The sequence below is a fragment of the Rhyacophila brunnea genome, unplaced genomic scaffold (genome assembly GCF_057557595.1).
Source record: "Rhyacophila brunnea isolate RB1 unplaced genomic scaffold, BYU_Rbru_1.0 scaffold_11, whole genome shotgun sequence".
Lineage (NCBI taxonomy): Eukaryota > Metazoa > Arthropoda > Insecta > Trichoptera > Rhyacophilidae > Rhyacophila > Rhyacophila brunnea.
The window spans coordinates 20274430-20293326 of NW_028232763.1; the positions used below are offsets into that span (position 1 = coordinate 20274430).

The 18897-nt window shown below is 30.5% G+C and overlaps 1 protein-coding gene across 1 annotated transcript in view; it reads left to right on the forward strand.

Moving 5' to 3' along the window:
- The window catches only part of LOC147078467 (cadherin-related tumor suppressor-like), a 111916-nt gene that overhangs the window by 37336 nt on the left and 55683 nt on the right, over positions 1 to 18897 (forward strand). The window contains exons 5-7 of the mRNA XM_085960477.1: positions 2950 to 3137; positions 9320 to 9742; positions 10832 to 11342. Of these exons, the coding sequence (XP_085816603.1) occupies positions 2950 to 3137; positions 9320 to 9742; positions 10832 to 11342 (1122 nt within the window). The remainder of the gene's footprint in view (positions 1 to 2949; positions 3138 to 9319; positions 9743 to 10831; positions 11343 to 18897) is intronic.

Here is an 18897-nt window from a genome sequence, read left to right on the forward strand (position 1 = left end):
AGAGAGACATGCCAGCAGAGAACCTAGCGGAAAAATACGAAACTTGCAATTTGAGATTTTTTTTTTGATAATTTACAATTTCAACTGTATTAATTAATAAATATTTAGGTATCTGAAAACATTAAAAAGATTTTTTTTAAATTCAAAGATAAACTTACAATTGTAAAAGAATGTGAATTCGTTGCAGGGTCATATCGTCTATTCAATTCTAAACAATCCTAAACGCCAATTTTTCGAAATACGTTTTTTACATCAATCGAACAACATCGAACATCAATCGAAAAACAATTATTTTCATGCCACTTCTTAAGTATCCTAAGTGACATTATTTGCCCAATGTATTGAATCTTTTATAAATTTGAAATTCGAAAAAATTCCGCAAAAGTTATTGTAATTTGAAACACAAAAAATGATTTTTTAATATTTCGATATTACAGAACTAAATCGAATTAAGTGTAGGTTTCCTGCACATTTTATGATTTGGCGTTTAGGATAGTTTAGAATTGAATAGACGTTATCTTATTATTACATTATATATTATGGTCATATTTATTATTTTTTTTTTTTTTATGTTTATTAAGTTTTTAATTTTTGACCGTTTAGATTTTTGACTAATTCATCGTTTTAATATTTTTTATATTCATTTTAAAAACCATAAATTTTTATAAAAATATAAATGTGTATATCATATAATCCATTTTATTTATATCAAATCGAGTTTCAATATTGGGACCTTAATTAAAATAACTTTTGATTTGAGGTTCTCTGCTGGCATGCCTGTCCCCCTTAAATAATAACTTCGTTTGTAACTTGTAAGTATGTACACAGGTATTATTTGTTATTTTTAAAACAAACAGTTAGTTACGGTATTATAAATATATATATATAAAAATAGACAAAAACAAATTTATTATCACCAGTGAAGTGTTACAGATATTTTATATGATATACCTACCTAATAATTATTATATAAAAGAAATCTGAAATCAAAAAATATTAATAATTATTAACAAATAAGTTAAACGATGTATATTATTGAACCTGTGAAAATGCATTAATATTGGTGAAAGAAAGAACAGATAAATGGAAAAAAATAATTAACAGAAAAGAGAAAAACATATCAATGTAAAACACAATAATTGGGACGTATATTGATAATGGTAAATATATAATTATATCGATAACTGTTTCGGTTATAATACCATTATTCATTATTAAAGACATGATTCATTCTTAATAGTAATAAACTGGAGTAAGATTTAATCACTCCGGTAATTAATTAAATTCATTTGGTATTTTACGGTTTAATGAAATTCCTGAATCTGAAAGTATTGTAATAATATATTTTACTATTTCAAAATTGAGTAGACACTTGAAAATTTTAATTATAGATTTGCATCTTTTGATTTTTTATATCTCTTAAAAGGTTTTTTTTTAAATATATTTTTTCATTCATACGAGATGTATTGTTACAATTGATAAGCAACTTGCTGTTTGCTGTTTATAACCAATAAAATTTTCTAAGCAATCTTATAAATAATTTTAGATTTTCCAAAAAAATGTCAACTACCCGAGGTCAGCAACACAAAATAAATAAAAATAGCATTTCTGTAATTTTTATTATGCACTCAATAAATAATTATAAATAAATTATAGGTGCATATTGCATTTTGCAAAAAATAAAAAAAATATATTACAAGATTTGAACATACTTTCTGGCCATTTGAATGATTTCATTAATTGTTAATTTAAAGAAATAATACTTTAACATACATAAAATATTTTTCTTGGCAGTGGTAAATAAAAAGATTTCGTAAAAAGTTTATACGATTTTTTTTCGTTTTTTTTATACGAGGCACGCTCTTAAATTATTGATGCCAGCGTAAAATATCTAATAATTATCAATAATTTAGATATTCGTTTGTAAATCCTTGGATAGGCTATTCACATATAAACAAAGGTTAAAACCATGTAATTCTAACATATCTATTTAAGTATTTTTATGGGAAGATGGAAATGTCAAAATAAAATCATGTATAAATGAAAGATAAAAATAAGTAGGTAAAAAATATCGTGGGTCATAACTTTAAGTGGGCTTAATCTTTAATTTCTAGGTTTTAAATGTGACTCAGAAGCATCATATTTCTATCCCATCTCAAAAGATAATTTTTAACGTATCAGAAAATATTATTTCACTTCAAATGATAATGTCAAAATATTCTTAAGAGCCCGTCGGTCCGATTGTAAATATCGATAAAACGAATGCTGTCGTTTATATATGTTTTTTTTGGGGAACTGGACATGTGTCTAAGTGCCACTATACGTCTGTGGACCGTGCATGTGATGAATTTGTGTATGAGAAGGTATCTCAAAGATGGGCAGGTATATCGACTCGTGTATGCGTGACTAGATCGGTTTCATTTAAAAAGACATCTTGTTAAATGCGAGGTTTTTAGTATTACCTATTGTTTTTTTCAATACCGCCATATAGAGACTTGTTAACCAATAATATGTCATCTCTTATGGAAGGATTAAATTTATGAAACGTATCTATTGTAAAACCCTCTTCGTCTAATCCTTTCTATATTCAGAGTTCTTATTTTATGTATAAAAAAACCTTTCAAAGGATTTACATCAAATCAATTGCATTCGAAAAGATGTTTTGTTTACGAACTTCGAATCAGTCACTTAGATTGGTAACACTGAACAGAAACATGTGTTTAGTTGATATTCATTCGACTTGATATCAATTGCCTCTTTATTTATTGGTGACATAAGGCAATTCATTATTAATCAATGAATATGATAACTATCAAAATCGGTGTCAATCATATATTATAAGAAAATAGTATAAGTTTAAAAAATGAAACACAGCTATCACATAAAAACAAACTAATTTTTACTATGCGGAAAAATCTTCCATAGTTTAACAAACCAAACTGTTTTCAGGTGACAATGGCAGGATTGTATACAGCATTACGTCAGGTGATGATGACCATGACTTTGATATTGCGCAAAACGGCACTGTTATGACAAGAAGATTTCTGGACCGAGAAAGTCGCAGTCTTTACAACCTGGTAGTCACTACATCAGACCAAGCCAAACCTCCGTCAACAAGGCTATCTTCCACTGTACAAGTAAGTTTGTTTTTCTCGTCTATTAATAATGCCGAATCTCAAATTAATTTTAAATTCTAATGATTATTACTAAATATACCTTAATATCCTAGAAAGGCTCTAGGATGTTTTCTTTTTATTATTTTAACCCAATATTATAATATATAAATAAAAATATGTACAACGAGTATACTTTTATATATTATATAAATCCTAAATACCTAAGTTTTTTTATATTATTTCATATTCTCTATCACGATACTCAGTAACATTCTACATATTATTTCAGAAACGTAGTTTGTTAGTACCTATGTTGTCGTTTTTTCTACAATTTTATTAATAGATAATACACTTTCTTCCTCGCATACATTGTTAGGTATGTATATTACTAGGCACGACTTACGCAAATCCACAGAATGTATATTATATTAACAGGCTTATTCATTGAGAAACGGTTGTTAGCCATTTTGCCAAACCATTGGGTACTTTGTCTGGAATAAATATACATATTTTAAAAAAAAAACGTTTATTTAGTTATACAGTAGTTAGTCATACGCATGGTTCAAAGCTATACCCATAGTTTCAGAAACAGACACATTTCACCATGAAAAAATTTAATTATAGCTATCAGTGGCGAAGACTCCATACTAGGCGATTATTTGAAGCCTACCTTCTTAAGAATTTTTTTTTAATTGCATATTGACTTATTTATACAATCACTTGATTATATACTATAAAATAATTTATTTTGCCAACGAGAGATGCCGTATGTGTAGGAATGTTTTACACAAATAATTACAAAACAATCTGCAAATGTTTTAATAAATATACCAAAGCGTGCCATCTGTCTTGACGTAAATAAAGGTCGGATTATGTTTCAAATAATTCTCAATTTTTTCATATAGACTATACGTCACGTAGCCCGGCCCAGCCTATCGAATTGTATGTAAGCTCCAATCGCAGAGCCTACAACTAAATAATTAATAATTACATAATTTAAAAAAAAATATTTCTACGGTGTTTATCAGATATTAATAAATATATACTGTTTTTAAAATAAAAATATTTAAACTGATCGCTTAATTTTATGTCGTCAGTGAGTTTTTTAAGTTTCATTAAATTAGTGTGTACCTATTCATTAGTAGTAATATCGTATGATTTTCTTATTTCTCGTAAGTATACCTGACAAGTGTGTTCTTTTTATCAGATCTCCAGATCTCTTTCCAAAAGTCACCCTTTACCACTGGGTACCTATGTAAATTTTTTTTAGGAATCAATAAAATAATGCCATCAAATTATTCTTATGAATAATTAATTAAATACAAGTAAAATAATATTTTCTCTTTTTCTGATTGTACTATAAGGTTAACACATCTTCACACATGATACAAATAAATACAATAACATTTAATTTTTAACATATTGTATTACATAACATTTTGTTTGATTTGAGAAATACCGACTCTCACAATTTTCCTAACGGAATTTTACTGTCAATAGCCTGGGTAAGTAGTGGGTGTTTTTGTGAATAAAATATCTATGACAAACACCGTTTGTTGGAATTTTATACATTTTATCGTAAAAATCAAACATTAAATCATGATTTATACTCCATATTTCAAAATAAAATTATTTTATTGACTTCTAAAGCCAACAAACGTCGTGTATTGTGTGTTTGCGTAATAAAATATTAACAAATCTAAAATTATGTCGGTGGGTGGATTTTCTTTATTATAAATATCAATGTTATGTCAATACCAAAATTTATACATAGTTCGCAAAGTATTCACAAAAATAATGAATAATTTTGTTTTGCTTCTAATCGACGACCAACAGTAAATTTCGAAATATTAATATGCATTTATTTGTAAGGTATAACATCTACTTATACATTACCATAATATGAAAGTTGCATTTATAATTATTGTACATAGATTCATTACTTTCAACTCCTGGCTGTTCTGTTTCGGCAGAGTGTCAGTACTCGGATATAGAGGACACTTCATGTCATTAAAGATGAATGACGTGCTCTGCCAATTAGTCAAGATTCTTTTTTATTTTCTAAAACTCTTTCTTTTAGCACCAAGGTGCATGTTTGCTACATCAATCCCATGTAGCTTCGTTTTGGGACAAGGAAATGTGGCACTAAAATCTTTTTATTCTGACACATGTATAACGCCATGGAAGGCGGCCGTGCACAAATCGCGGCTGCATATACGTGGCGGGTGGAGATGGGGTAACTTAAATCATGTAGATACATTTGTCAAAGAATAAGCCTTAAATGTGTTCAAGACCTCTGCGCAGTTTGAATTTTAATAACTTTAGTATGAAGTAGATGACAGATAAACAAAATAAATAAAAATAATGTTGCTATCATTCGGATTACGAACTGAAAAATAGTTATTAATTAAATAATACGTAGAAATATATTATAATATATTGGGGTGGTTCCACAAAATAATCGGGAGCATTTTGCGAAGCATGAAAAATAATATTAAGATTTTAGAAGACTTCTGTTAATATTAATGACTTCAATAATTATTAATTGTGGAAATAATACTTTGGCATAAGTTAAAAAATTATGTTGGAATTAGATACCAAATAACGACAATCTGTTATTGTTATTTTACATGATGATTAGGTATATAAACAAATCACTGCCTGCCTGTTTGCGATCGTGTTGACATTTTTTTCTGATATTTGTAACACATAAGGGCTCAATTCTTTGCTTGATAAAAATAATAAATGAAGATATACCTATTATATCACGATTATCTAGTAAAAGTCTATCTTGGTCTTATAAATAAGCCTGTTTATTAATGGGGACAATGGATTTTATGTAATTTAAAACCATAACAACCTAAGCACATGAAAATGTTACATACCGTAACCTAAACGGTTATTTCACCTACAATAGGTAACCTATTCATAATACATACAGCTGATGCAATGCGAATGAGAACCTACTTACTACCTATACATAATATCTCTCAAAACAAACAAAAAGCTCTTCATTTTTCAAATAGAATAAACAGAAGTCTCGAATATTCAAAAAGAAAAATGTTCACATGTCACTCGAACACCGGGAGGACAACATTGTTGTTTTTGACTGCCGGAGATGTCGACGCACGGGCAAGAGCGAATAACCAAACTACGTCCGCCCGAAGAACTCCTCTCTCAGTAGAGATAGAGTAGGCACTCTAAGCTCTGTATTATTTACTCAGAGTGTTTGAAGTGTTTGTGTAACGCTTCGTTGTTGATTTTTTTTTTGAAGTCTGTATACTATGTCTTGTGTCACGGTCCACCGTGTCATTTATTTTGTGAATATTCCACATATTTTTAGATAGAAATTTAACTTCGTACAACGTTTGACAAGATGCAAAGGGTTTCAAGTTTAAATTATTTGAATACCTATCGCACGCTCAAAAAAAATCATTTTTACAGCCGTAGATATGTAAGCCCCTTTTATATTGCAGTGGTATCTTAGCGAAATAAGCCGCGGATCGCGGGTTCGAACCTACAGTTAATTTTAAAAAAAAATGCACGAGGCTTTTATTGTATCCACATATGATACAGTGCAACTACCTAATAGTTTGATCGAATGCAACCAATAGGTAATAATTCTTCGCAAAATATCTGTAAATTCAATGTCCACCACCCTATGGAGTCCAATATTATAGATAAGTTACTCAAATGGATACAAGTGTATAATATCATTGATAATAAAATCATTTCCCTATGAAATTTCTAATTTTTTTCTAAGTTTTATCACATAAATATTCTGAATAAAGGTAACATATTTTTTTCCACAGATTCAGCATTTACCAAAGACGCAACCTAATTATACTTCGTGCCAATTAAAAACAAATCTATTACTTGATATTCACAACACATTATGTACCTAATACAATATTTATTTTGCACACATTTAAACTACATCAAGACCCTTTAAGTAGGTGGATACTTGCATTTGTTTTCGCTTGGATTTATATAATGTCAAATAAGAACAGTTAGTATTTTTTGAATTACAAATTTAGTAGAAGAGTTGTAAATTTGAACATAGATTGTATAGAGTAAACTAGGATTTAACTGTTCTATATCTTTAAATAATTTTACACTAATAAATTTATTTATTCTTGCCATACAAGACAATAATTATTGTGTATACGTACTAGTTATATCTATAAAGTCAAGCAATGAATGGTACGTATTCTTAATAGAACATACCTAGGTACTATGTGATCAAATGTGTATCGTCTTAAATAGTTTATATATACCTAGTACCCGGTAAATATCGAGTCATACTTAGATACGTTTTATATGATACCTAATGATTTTTCTAATAATAATTTTAGTAAATATATTTAAAACTGACTAGGTACTTACTACTACCCAAATGCAAGTTAAATTAATGTAGTTATTCTTAAATAGGGACATATTATTGGTAAAAGAATATAAGTAAACATATATATATATAATATTTACATTAAAGAACTTTTTATTATAGATATACCTACGCTATACGTATATGAAAAACCCTCAATTAAAAATAATATTTTCAAGAGTATGATATACAAAAGAGGCTGTGACTGGACATAATTTTATTCAAGCAGTAGGAATACTTACAAAGATCGTTGGTAATCAGAAGCACGTAGGTGGAATATGTTGCTTTATTTAATACCTATGCAAGGTTTTTGAAATAATACTCAAAACTGACAAATCCAAGTTACAGAGTGGCTTTGCAGACAATGAAGCTTTTTTCATTTCATAAGAGGTCTTAATAAATACTTCGAGTTATAAAGGTTTATAAGAGTCGTGGCCTTTCGTTACTAACGGAATTTTATATGAATTTAAAAAAAGACATTGTACACTTAGAATGTTTTCGTATTTTATCTTAATTTTGTATTCTAATATAAAATAATAATATATTATGCTCCAACGTGTATTATATTTTTTATTTGACTAATACGTCGATATGAATAATATTGCGACCCAATAAAATAAATATTATCCTCTATATTTCTATAGGCATAATTAAATTAGTAGTATAATATTTTTTTTCGACCATGACCGATCCTAATAGGATCATATGGCCTTCACAGAGTGGAGGTTTGTATTAACAGATTTTGTTTTTACGAGAAATGGATATCATCCACTTGCTCAACCTATTAGGTCCATACTCTGACTCATACACAAATTCAAAAACAATATGTGTAATTGCCAGACCCAGGATTCGAACCTGAGACCCACGACGCTATAGTCAGACGTGTAAGCCTCGCAGCCATCGTGGACGCAAATATATCAATACCTAAATAAAATTTACGTGTAGGTATGTCTGTTATTTCCAACTGTATCGGTACCTTTTGATCAGAGTTTCAATTATTGATACCTAAATACAATATGTTATATATATATATATATATTATTTTTCAATTTAGATTTTTAATTTAGTTTAGCTTCCATTATAATATATTCCAATATTGATAAAACTTACACATCTTATGGACTACATTATTGGTACCAATTTGATTGAGTTTCATCGTGACAGCAGATTTCGAATTTTACAAATCTTAAATCTTCTCTATAACAACACAATCACGAGTAGGTAAAATTATCAAATAATAGCGGTGGAATGGTGAGATCAGGTAGATACATATAGAAGAGTACGTGCACACACCCAACTATTGATTATAGGTCTATGTGGATAAATTACATTAAAATTGAATTTTCTCTTTCTACATTGGGTATATGTCTACTTTTTATTTCATATTGACGTATTTCACGTGAACGAATTCGCGGGTGATCGCTATAAATACACATCTCAAACACAAATATCATCATCGTTTTCTATCCACAGATTGTTCAACATAACATGTATAGACGTAAAAAATGGATAGGTACCTACTTTATTATTTGAAAGCACCCAGAGCAGGTATTTTATTATTTGCAGATCTGCTCTCATCGTGAACGATAGATATAACATTCGTTTCGGCAAGTGACATGCCATAAAAAATTGACTATATTTATATGTAAATATGTTATATTTTTATAATAACCATATAATAATATAGTGTGTTTTAATAAAATAAAAATAGTTATGTATATATACCTCAAAAATACACTGTAATACGTAAGTAAGTACTAATTATTCAGCTTAGCATTGAAACGCATCAATTCATAAATAAATTTTACTTCTTCCTCAGGTTACGATCGTGCTGAAAGACGTAAATGACATGTCACCTGAGTTTATTACACCAAACGAGACTTCCGTCGCTGAAAACATCGGCTTGAACACAGTCGTAATGGCAATCAAAGCCGTGGATAAGGACGAAGGCCGAAATGGATACATTGAATATTCCTTGAGTCCCGATCCGGCCGTGGGATCAGCGTTTTCTCTCGGTGCTGCTGATGGCCTCTTGAGAGTTTCTGGACGCCTGGATAGAGAAGTGCGCGCTACCTACTCGCTCGAGGTTACTGCTAAAGATAGAGGAGATCCACCAAGAGCTACGCATAGCAGATTGCTCGTTCATATCTTGGATGAGAACGACAATAGTCCCGTATTTGATCCTAAGCAGTACAGCGCTTCAGTTGCTGAAAATGCCAGTATTGGAGCAAGTGTGATTCAAGTAAGTAATATATTATGTATTTTAAAAACAAAATTTATCATTTATTTTTTTGTTGTTTTGTTTTGTATAATAAATATTTCATTTTCGAATATCTATCATTTTTTTTCGATTATAATATAAAAACCTGAAAATATGAGCTTACTTTCCTAAATTATCTAGAATCTTTTAAAATGTAAAATAAGTTATTTTACTGTCTAACATATGTTTGTTTATACCTATTACCGAGGGTAGTACCATTTCAGTCATTTTTCACGACCCATGTCTCGCCTTTCGGCATTTTCATGAACTATGTACACTCACCGATGGCAAATGCATAACTAATACAAAGTGTAGGTTGTGTAAAATACGCGCCGTTTATACCTATACCAAATTAATATATTCAAATATTGTGAAAAAATAATTATTATTACTTAAAATCTAAACATTATAATATATTTTAAAATAAATAAATTAGGTACCTGTGCAGCTCCGTTGCTTACGAGTAATGTCATTAAAATATGCTTGTTGCATGTATTAACGATGGGTATGTAAATGTACGCTATACCTGGGTAATTCTTAACATCGTAATAATGGTTTTACGATCTTTTAATAAATCAATTTGGTATATAAACGATACTAAACTGTATTCTGTGTCAGTTGTGCATTTACCATTCATTGGTGAGTGTGCAAGATTTCTGATGATGCTGATATGCGAAACTAAGACCCATAACTATCAGACCGTGACACACAACAGTATACTTTGTGTGTAGTACTGGTTTCGCCCATACTTCGAATGCAATATGGTTTGTACAATAAACTGTCAGTAAAAAATGATGATTGATACATATTAAAATAAATGGTAGGTAATAATTTCAACTAAATATTCCGAGTTACCGGGTTAGAAATAATTCAACGCCACAGCCTGGGTTTAGTTGTTCTTGGGCAAAACACATATTGCAAAAAGTAACACACCGAAAAGTACAAAACTTAAATCAATTAAATCTACACAACATGTTGTTAATCAATTTATACCGTATAAAAACTAAATTTAAGTATACTTTTTACACTATTCATATCGTTTTTTACACTTACGATGTTTTTATATTACAGGTCTCAGCAACAGATATCGACGAAGGCACAAACGGGCGCGTCCGCTACTCGATTGCATCAGGTGACGACAATCGCGATTTCAGCATCAGTGAGGACGGTGGCGTAGTCCGCGTTGCCAAGAATCTCAACTACGAGCGCAAGTCACGATACCTCCTCAGAGTACGAGCCGAAGACTGCGCCGGAACAGCCAGAGGATCTGTCAGAAATGACGCAGCTGAACTGTCAATAACTATTGCAGATATCAATGATAATCCTCCAACATTCCTGGACTCCCCCTATCTTGCCTACGTGATGGAAAATGTCATACCTCCAAATGGAGGATATGTGATTACTGTTAGGGCATATGATGCAGATACACCACCGTTCAATAATCAAGTGAGATATTTTATCAAGGAAGGCGACGCGGATCTGTTTAGGATCAACGCTTCTACTGGAGAGATTTCACTTCTGAGAGCTCTGGATCGAGAATCGCAAGCAGAGTACACATTGACACTGGTTGCTATGGACACCGGTAAGTCGTATTTCTTTCAATAAGAAACCTTTTTTTATTTTATAATTTTACGTTACAAAGTACCGAAACCATTTTAAAAAGCTTAATACGAGAACATCAAATAACTATTTTCTATTTCTATGTTCCATTTTTTTAAGTAATAGGTATTAGGTATGTTTACGGAACGTTAACATGATAGGTACATATTCTATCGACAATATTAGATGTTAAAGAAACATATATGAAAATACTTATATTCGTCTCTGTTCTGACTGAACACACTAACTGGAGAATACTAGTTTTGAGTAATTTGACTTTGAAGTTGTTAAAATGTTTGAAATGGTCTATCATGTGAGTTTATTAAGTTATTGTGAAAAGGATGACTTTAAAATAAAGACAGTTTATTTATTAAGAAGGTTTCCAGACGGTAAAGTTTGAAATAAGGAACATTTTGGTATAACTAACTCAATATGTCATTTTTTCGAATTAGTGTCTTCTGCCAGAACAGTAACGAATGTAATATTATATTATTTTTTCCAATACTACAAGAGACCATGATGTCCCATGACAATAGTGTAGAGAAACTCTAGTGTAATATAAGTGAAACAATCATAAAAACCCAAGCTTTTCAAAATTACATAAATAAATTCCTCATCGGAAATCAATCCCGAAGCCCCCGGATAAAAGACCAGCATCTTACGCACTGGAATATGAGGGCCAAGTAGGTGTTATAAATAAGCTTTAATTAACATAATATTAGAAAGAAATTTTACCACGTAGGTATTCTAACATAATATTAACCAACTATCCAACAGATAATTTTAAATTACGACTGCATTAGAACATACCTAAGTATTCATAGTTTAATAGCTGTTAATTTTAAACGATTTTTGTCAAATCTATTGCATATAATAATATTTAAAAATAACTATTCTACATACTCGTAAAGCGAAGATAATTTTTGAAATATCTTTTTCAAACATCATATACGTGTATACTAAATATTTACACTAATAATATTTTATTTTAAATTATGTCTTGGTCATATGGAGGTCACCCTTACAATGAGAAACCTTTGCATACTGGTATGAAAGGAACGTTTCTTTTATTTACAGCATTTCATTGTAAAAAAAGCATTCCCTTTCGTCATTGGCAAGTCCATTAATCAAATCGACAACGACAACGGTTTTGACAAACAAATGCAATGCCAGCTCACGCGGAGCCAATACATCCTTTCCGATCAAAATAATAGCCATATTGCTCCAATAGCCGGGTGATTCTGTAATATTTCACCGTGACCGGTCGGCATATTTACTTCTCGTAACCTGACTCAAGTAATGAAATGAGAGGATTTCGACGCGCCAAGTTTAATTCATTCAGTGGAGCTAGATTTTCTTACGAATATAATAATAATATATTTTCTCAACCAACAGATGAATAATTCCAACTGAAAATGATCCTACAATGCACATAATAATATTATGATTATAAAACAGATATAGAAAACTGCAAATAAATTTGCCTAACAAATGTTCTAGAAATATTATCAAAAACATGTATTTTTAAATAAATATTTAAATATTTGTAAAATTAAATTATTATCTACTTGGAAAAATTCTATTAATGGAGTAATAAACGTCTGTGTTACTCATAATTCTACAGTTATTGGTTAGCACGCTGACGCTGATAAGCAAACTGTTAGCATAGAAATAGTTAATCTATTGATGAATAACTAATAGGTACGAATCAGTGACGTCCCGTGGGGGTAGGCAGATTGAGCATCGCTTGGGGGCGGCAGATACTCGAAGGGCGGCAAATCGAGGAGGATCATTTGGTATTATATAGAAATAGCTAGGTACCTAATCTTAGTTATATTATAACCAGAGCGTTGGAGCGGAGCTCGGAGCAGGAGTAAGCAGTAATGGGGTTTTACCCGGAGCAGGAACGGCGCCGGAGCACCGAATATGTGTAGTACTTCACGGCTCCGGATGTTTTTTATTTATATTATTTATTACCCAGTAGTGAGTAGGTATTTGCGGCGATTTTAGTATGATGTCACCACTCTCAGCCAGTGATTTTTTCTATTATTTTTAACTGCTCGGGTTCGTAATACAAATGCCAATAAAAAATATTTTTAGGAGTATTTTGCCACCTAGACACATTATGCATAATATAATGTCATTTACTCAGATTAAAGAGTTCCTTTCATAACAGTGGCTGCGCAAAAGCCAATTATATGGCGCCAATGAGCCAAGAAGTTATTGAAACAAAATAATATTTTATACCAATATGTCAACGTAGGTAACGAAACAATAAAATTTATGGTGGAGATTTATAGGTATATACATCCGTATTTTTTAATTTATCCAAACATTTTTGCCAGTCACCCGCGAGATTTAAAAGTTGCTGGATGTACCTATTGTAAAATTGATATTTGACATAATCTAGTATTCGTGCATATAATAGGTATTTACGTTAAGTACCTGCTAATTGTAATAAAAATTTACACTAGTAGATACCTACCTAGATTATAATATCATCTGTTTACTACTATTTGTTAGTAATTATTGTGCTGTGAATAACAATACCTTATTTTAATTCGTTTTTTTGTAAACATATCTTTTGCTGATAATAGTGTGGATTTGTGGTTTATTTAAATCATCAACATGAGTGCAAGACAACGACTTTCAGGAGCAGCGTATAAAAAGATAAGAGAACGAAAGGAGGCAAATGCTACAAATAATACAGGTACACTTAACAATTATTTTATCAAGAGTGAAAAGCAAAATCAGAAAGTCAGCGCAGAATACCTATCGTCTAAAACTAAAGAACCAATAATTCAAGAATCAGATGCTACAACGCTAGAAGAGAATGTAAATTACGATGCCAACGATAATAATTCAGACGACGATAATTTTGATTATTTAGACAAAGAAGAAGACAATAATTTTGATGATCCACATTTTTGGCCAAGTTTTCTTGATGAAAGTACAAGGATAATGATATTAAAAAAAGAACCTATACAGAAAAAACTTGCTGATTATCCTATCAATACGTGCAATAGAAAGTTTTCCAATGCATATTATGAACGTACGTTGAAAAATGGCGAAACATAATGAAAGAACTTGGTTAGTGTATTCTGTAAAAAATGATTCTGCGCATTGCTTTTGCTGTATAATATTTAATAAAAAAAAATGTGAGACTAGAATGGGATCATCAGTTGGCTATGATAATTGGAAAAACTTGTCGCAAACTATACAAACCCACGAAAAGTCAAAAAATCACCATGAAAACTTTTCAATCTGGCAAGATATTCTAATCAGATTAAAGCTAAATAAAACAATTGATTGTTGTCAACAAAAACTTTTCAATGAAGAAATTATACGGTGGCGGTCAATTTTAACTCGATTATGTGCAGTTTTGCGAGTCATGGCGGTGCATAATATGGCTTTACGCGGACCTAAGTCCACAATCAACACACTGCACAATGGAAATTTCTTAAAATTAATTGAATGTTTTGGACTGTTTGATAATGTTATTAAGGAACATTTGAAAACCATAAGCTGTAAGCCCCGCACTACTCATTATCTTGGACCAAGAATTCAAAATGAATTAATTGCCATAATGTCGCAAAAAATCAAATCAGAAATTATTAATATGTTAAATGAGGCAAAATATTTTTCTCTTATATTAGATTGTACACCTGACATAGGACATATAGAACAGATGTCGATTATAGTACGATTTGTTCGAAAACACTCAGAGGAAGTACGTGAGCATTTTTTAGGTTTTATAGAAATTGACGATAAAACTGGAGCAGGATTAGCAAAACGCATTGTTGAAGAACTAGAAAATTTAAACATAAATATACATAACATGAGAGGTCAAAGTTATGATAATGGTGCGAATATGCGGGGAAAAAAGAATGGTGTCCAAAAGCATATTCGAGACATAAATCCTCGTGCATTTTATGTACCTTGTAACTCACATACGCTAAATTTAGTGGTAAATGATGCTGCAAAATGCAACTTAGATGCGATATCATTTTTTGGGTTAATCCAAAAGATTTATGTTTTTTTCTCGGCATCTACTGATAGATGGAATATGCTTTTAAAATTTTTACCATCATTAACATTAAAGGCAGTTTCTGATACGCGATGGGAGTCCCGAATCGAAGCAATCAGGCCTATTAGATACCAATTGGTAGAAATCTACGATGCCTTATTATATATTGAAGAGAAACATGCCAATTCACACACTGAAAATAGTTTGCAGACCAAAAATGATGCCATCGCATTATCAAAAAATATATGCAACTTTAAATTTATAAATTGTCTCATAGTTTGGTATGATATTTTGAGTTCTATAAATCCAGTCAGTAAACAGTTGCAAATGATAGAATTTAATATAACCAGCGCGCTTGATTCCATTGAAGCTGTTTTAAATTTTTTGCGCAATTATAGAAAAAATGGCTTAGTACAAATGAAAATAATCGCACACCAATTAGCAGAAGCCCTCGAAATACCTGCAGAATTTCCCAAAGAAACAGATTGCAGAAGACGAAGAGTACCGAAACATTTCGAGTATGAGAGCTGTGATGAAACGCCTCTACATAACCCTGAAAAAAAATTTGAAGTCGAGTTTTTCAACCAGGTAGTAGATAAGGCTATAAATTCAATTGAAGATCGATTTGAGGAATTAAAATATCACGGAAGATTTTTCAAATTTATGTATAATATTAGCCTCTTAAGAAATATGACTCCTGAAAATTTATTGGAAGATTGTCAAAATTTAGAAATTAAACTCACTGCAAACGGCACATCTGATGTCGATGCAGTGGAGCTTTGTGAGGAGTTAAAATTACTGTGTAGACTTGTGACTGAAAAGTCTTCGCCACATGACGTATTAAAATTTATTTATGATAATAATTTGAAAGAAATCTATCCAAATACGGTCACTTCAATTAGGATAATATTGACAACGCCAATAACGGTGGCTAGCGCAGAAGAGTTTTTCAAAACTGAAAATTATTAAAAATTATCTCCGATCTAGGATGACCGAAGAAAGGCTAAATGGACTTGCAATATTGTCTATTGAAGCAGAAATGGCATATAAATTAGATTTGGATGACATAGTTACGGACTTTGCTACAAAAAAGGCCAGGAAAGTTTGTTTATTGTAACGGTTGAGTGTTGAGACAATTAATTAATAGTGTATTTGTGATTAAAAGTATGTTCATAATAAATGAATGATAAGGAGAATGATTTTGTTTACATGTTGTACAATAATAGCATAGAAAAATAGTGTGAAAATAATACATCTACGTATTATTACTAAATGGTACTCTGCAAACTAAATTTGTCAGACATATCAACAAATAGAATCTCAGACTCTGGTGATTTGGGTAAGTGTCTAACTAATATTATGTTTATTCGCTTTTAATATCTAAATTTAATTTTGTATGTTTTAGTGGTATATATTTTGTTATTAATGCATCGATACAACACATTTCTTAGATATAAAAAAAAAATGGGGCGGCATTTTGACGCTGCCTAGGGGCGGCATTTTGTCTAGGGACGTCACTGGTACGAATCGTATTTATTATGCTTCTGAGTTAAAAGTATAATAAATATTTTTGTGTTTCATGATTTCTGCAAGAAGAAGTCGTTGTCGTTTACGTTAATTTAAATAACGTTACAATAATAATTTGTAACACTATTTTTACTTGTAATTCAGGGTGTAGTGTTTAAACCAGATATCTCTTACAGACGCTCTTAGTTGAATTTAGGTAACTCAGCTTTGTTCATTTGAGCCAAGTTATGAGAAGCCAACACGCGACTGGCTACAGTCTGGATATATGAGCTGTAAATTTCACATTTTGCCCAGAGATTTTTATTCGGTCAACCGTGACATTTGCCCCAGCATCTTTGGAGCACGCACGATCATATTTGAGGATATGTACCTGGAAAATATCTAAAAACAAAAGAAAATACAAAAAACACAAAAAAACATAGGCATCTATATTTTAAATACACTTAATATAACTTAGAAATAGGTGCTATTAAATTATAAAAATATATTAATATGTTATACGCTATGTATATTTACTATATCAGCTGTTATGATTTAGATTTTTTGCATTGCCAATAATTTCTGTTTTAGAATTTCCTTGTTCTTGAATATATATTTAGATATTTCAATATATTACCACAATATTGATAAGCAGCTATGTAGCTGGCTACTTAATTTTAGCGAGGTACATTATATTACAGTTTTATGTTTATATTGATACTAATTTCTTGATAAATATCACTATTGTGCAATGATCGTTTTTGATTTTCAAAAAAAACACAGATCACTTACAAACACAATCACTGCTGACCTTTTAATTACCACATTTAAATAACACGTCAATTATATCTAATAACCAAGTACTCCAAACACGCCAGTCGCGGTGTTAGCACAATGAGAATAAGGGGCGGATTGGTACTTTCAGACCACCACGGAAAATTTTTCTAATGATTCGGCGCATAATTATAATATACTTACAAATAATATTAAAAAATCTAAACAAAGTATCTACATAAAAATTAAGAAATCCTCGTATAAAATATTGAACTACTTGGAGGGCAATGAAATGTAATAAATACAACACAACAAGGCGCCAAAAATTATCGCATACTCATTCAACATTTTTTAATTCATAAAGGTTAACATTTTTTTGAATATTTTTGAGGTGGTTGTCAGTGTTTTTAATTTTTTTGTCAGTTTTAAATTATTTGTTATTGATACGAATGCTTTTTAGGCGTTTCATTATAATCGTCGGTATGTATGTAGTGTGCGAGGGCGGACGTTCGACATTCATACATAATCGGTTGCCGAATCGACTGTTGTGTGCTGTAAACCACATTGTTAGAAAAATAAACAAGTGGCAAAGTCGCGGCAAAGCAGAGATTTTCAAATGAAATAACATTCTCGATTTCCATATAAGTTCCTAGGTACTTATGATATATATTTATATATAAGTAAAAATAATAATTGAGGAAAATAACCTACAATACAATTTAGATTTAAATTACGTATAGCTGTGAACATATACTTATACGGACACTATTGACACCGGATGACATGTTATTCGTCCAGCATTTCACCGAACGGTATTTTGTACGCATTATAAAAATCCGTATAAAATACAATAATATCGCATTTGTTTATATGACTTTGATATTAAATTATTATGATATTTATAATTTAACAATTTAAATTCTACCATAATATGGTATTTTAATAAAATTTTCTTGGCCATAATGAATTTGTACGTTTATGTACAATATACCAGGCGCAAAAATTTGTTGAAATACTCAAAAATTATTGTGTATCATATACTTACAACAAGGATTTTATATTTGTATTAGATTACGAAGATATACCTAATTTAATTTATCAAATTTATATCAGTATATTTAGAACTATTGCTGAGTATGTATTACGGTATTTTTTAATATACTTATGATAAGTATATAATTCAATTTTGGCGAACCTTTCTATTAGTATGGTAATGTCTCGGCTTATAATA